General features: G+C 35.8%; 1 protein-coding gene across 1 annotated transcript in view; it reads left to right on the forward strand.

Annotated features, from left to right (window-relative positions):
• The window catches only part of LOC111089929 (transmembrane and TPR repeat-containing protein 1-like), a gene marked incomplete at its 3' end in the record, with an annotated part of 30,895 nt that extends 28,973 nt beyond the window's left edge, over positions 1 to 1,922 (forward strand). The window contains exons 6-8 of the mRNA XM_022403218.1: positions 599 to 720; positions 1,095 to 1,253; positions 1,809 to 1,922. Of these exons, the coding sequence (XP_022258926.1) occupies positions 599 to 720; positions 1,095 to 1,253; positions 1,809 to 1,922 (395 nt within the window). The remainder of the gene's footprint in view (positions 1 to 598; positions 721 to 1,094; positions 1,254 to 1,808) is intronic.
• Positions 1,923 to 2,553: the final 631 nt, after the last annotated feature.

Below are 2,553 nucleotides of genomic sequence, written 5' to 3' on the forward strand. Positions count from 1 at the left end.
TTGACTACTAACATCATCGTGATCTGTGCAGCTACCAGAATGTATGACAGAGTTGATGGATTTGACTACTAACATCATCGTGATCTGTGCAGCTACCAGAATGTATGACAGGGAGTTGATGGATTTGACTACTAACATCATCATGATCTGTGCAGCTACCAGAATGTATGACGGACCGTTGATGGGTTTGACTACCAACATCATCATGATCTTTGCAGCTATCAGAATGTATGACAGATCGTTGATGGGTTTGACTACTAACATCATCATGATCTGTGCAGCTACCAGAATGTTTGACAGGGAGTTGATGGGTTTGACTACCAACATCATCGTGATCTGTGCAGCCACCAGAATGTATGACGGACCGTTGATGGGTTTGACTACCAACATCATCGTGATCTGTGCAGCCACCAGAGTTTTTAGGACGTCTAATTGTATGATCATCCTATGATGATGCGATTTTTTAGAACACCATAAGTGGTATATGACAACCAATTAAAGCTTTAAAAATGGCATTCTAACAAACTTTGATAAAAAGAGACCAAAATGTTTTCTCGAGTTTCATTATTTCAAGTGCAGTTTTTATTGTCTTCTTTAGGGTGGAGAAACTAAGTTGTTAACAATAGCCTTAGCCACTTGTGTTCTTCCCTTTCTACCGGCTTCCAATCTCCTCGTGACAGTAGGGTTCGTGGTGGCCGAGCGGGTTCTATACATACCGAGGTAAGGCTAACGTTCTAACGTTTTCGTTAGAGTAAGACTCGTGTTATCCAAGTGGATTATCAACACATGGAGGTAAAGATAACACTTGGTAATAAGAGAGACACAGCCTTTGGAGAAGATGTCAGATCCAAATAGGATACAAATAACGCAATAAACGCTTAATTCCTTGTCCAATAATATATACATCTGACATGAGGATCACAAACCATGTAAAAATATCTTGACACGTTAGTTCCATCAACTTTTCTTTTGTCTGTGTTTGAACATTTATTATATGTTTATATTAGATGTTCTATTGGCATGAGTATTAAACACCCTATATAAAATATTTTACTGAGTATTACAACCAAAGTTCCCTTTTGTCTTTGGTTCAGTGCTGGATTCTTCATTCTCATCGTTCATGGGCTTCAGAAGCTGAAGAGCACAAGGTTCACTTGGAGTTGCAGAGTCATGACTCTGGTTATTGTGACCACCTTCATGTTAAAGACGGCGAGAAGGAACACAGTATGGTCATCGAGAGAAACTCTTTTCAGGTGGTTATTAAACATAAGTCAGCCAGTACTAAATCGAATAGTTGATAAATGAATGAAAAGTGTTTCAATGGTAGCTATGAACATTATTATAAACACGTTAATCACAGTAAATACTCTATGTTTAATTCTAAACAGGAAACTGACAATATAGAACCATTTTCACCTCAGCAAAGAGTAATTCAGCTTAAAACAGGATAATGGTCCACATACAATCCCGCTAGTCTGAACAAATCATAATTCAGCTTAAAACAGGATAATGGTCCACATACAAGCCCTCTAATCTGAACAAATCATAATTCAGCTTAAAATAGGATAATGGTCTACATACAATCCCTCTAATCTGAACAAATCATAATTCAGCTTAAAACAGGAAACTGGCCGGTATATAATCCTTCTGACATGAACAAATTATGATTTACTGCTGTTGAATTTTTGGTGAAATAAAAACCTTAATTTATTGGAACTGATGTTTAGTTGAAGTCTATAGTTATAAAACTAATGGGTTTAAACAGTTCGTGATTCAGTGCTGCAATCTTAACTGAGAATTTCTTCAAGATCTGGACTGGAGTCGGTTCCCCAGAATGCCAAGGTCCACTACAACTTCGCAAATCTCCAAAAAGATCTTGGTGATGTAGACCTTGCAGTGAAGCACTACCGGATAGCTATCAGGTAAAATATGTTAGTTGTTTAAACGTATTATAATATCTCAAACAATGAACATTCTACTTACATATGATGAAATGATGATGTTAGTTGTTTAAACGGGTCATAATATCTCAAACAATGAACATTCTACTTACATATGATGAAATAACATAAGTCAAATAAAATATGTTAGTTGTTTAAACGGGTTATAATATCTCAGACAATGAACATTCTACTTACATATCAGGAAATAACGTAAATCCAGTAAAATATGTTAGTTGTTTAGACGGGTTATAATATCTGAAATAATGATCACGCTACTTCTGTTGTCTTACCACAAGTCAGGTAAAATGTGTTAGTTGTTTAGACGGGTTATAATATCTGAAATAATGATCACGCTACTTCTGTTGTCTTACCATTAGTCAGGTAAAATGTGTTAGTTGTTTAGACGGTTATAATATCTGAAATTGTTTGTTGTCTTACCATAAGTCAGGTAAAATCTGTTAGTTGTTTAGACGGTTATAATATCTGAAATAATGATCACGCTACTTCTGTTGTCTTACCATTAGTCAGGTAAAATGTGTTAGTTGTTTAGACGGTTATAATATCTGAAATTGTTATCACGCTACTTCTGTTGTCTTACCATTAGTCAGGT

The sequence above is a fragment of the Limulus polyphemus genome, unplaced genomic scaffold (genome assembly GCF_000517525.1).
Source record: "Limulus polyphemus unplaced genomic scaffold, Limulus_polyphemus-2.1.2 Scaffold7915, whole genome shotgun sequence".
In the NCBI taxonomy this organism is placed as follows: Eukaryota; Metazoa; Arthropoda; class Merostomata; order Xiphosura; family Limulidae; genus Limulus; species Limulus polyphemus.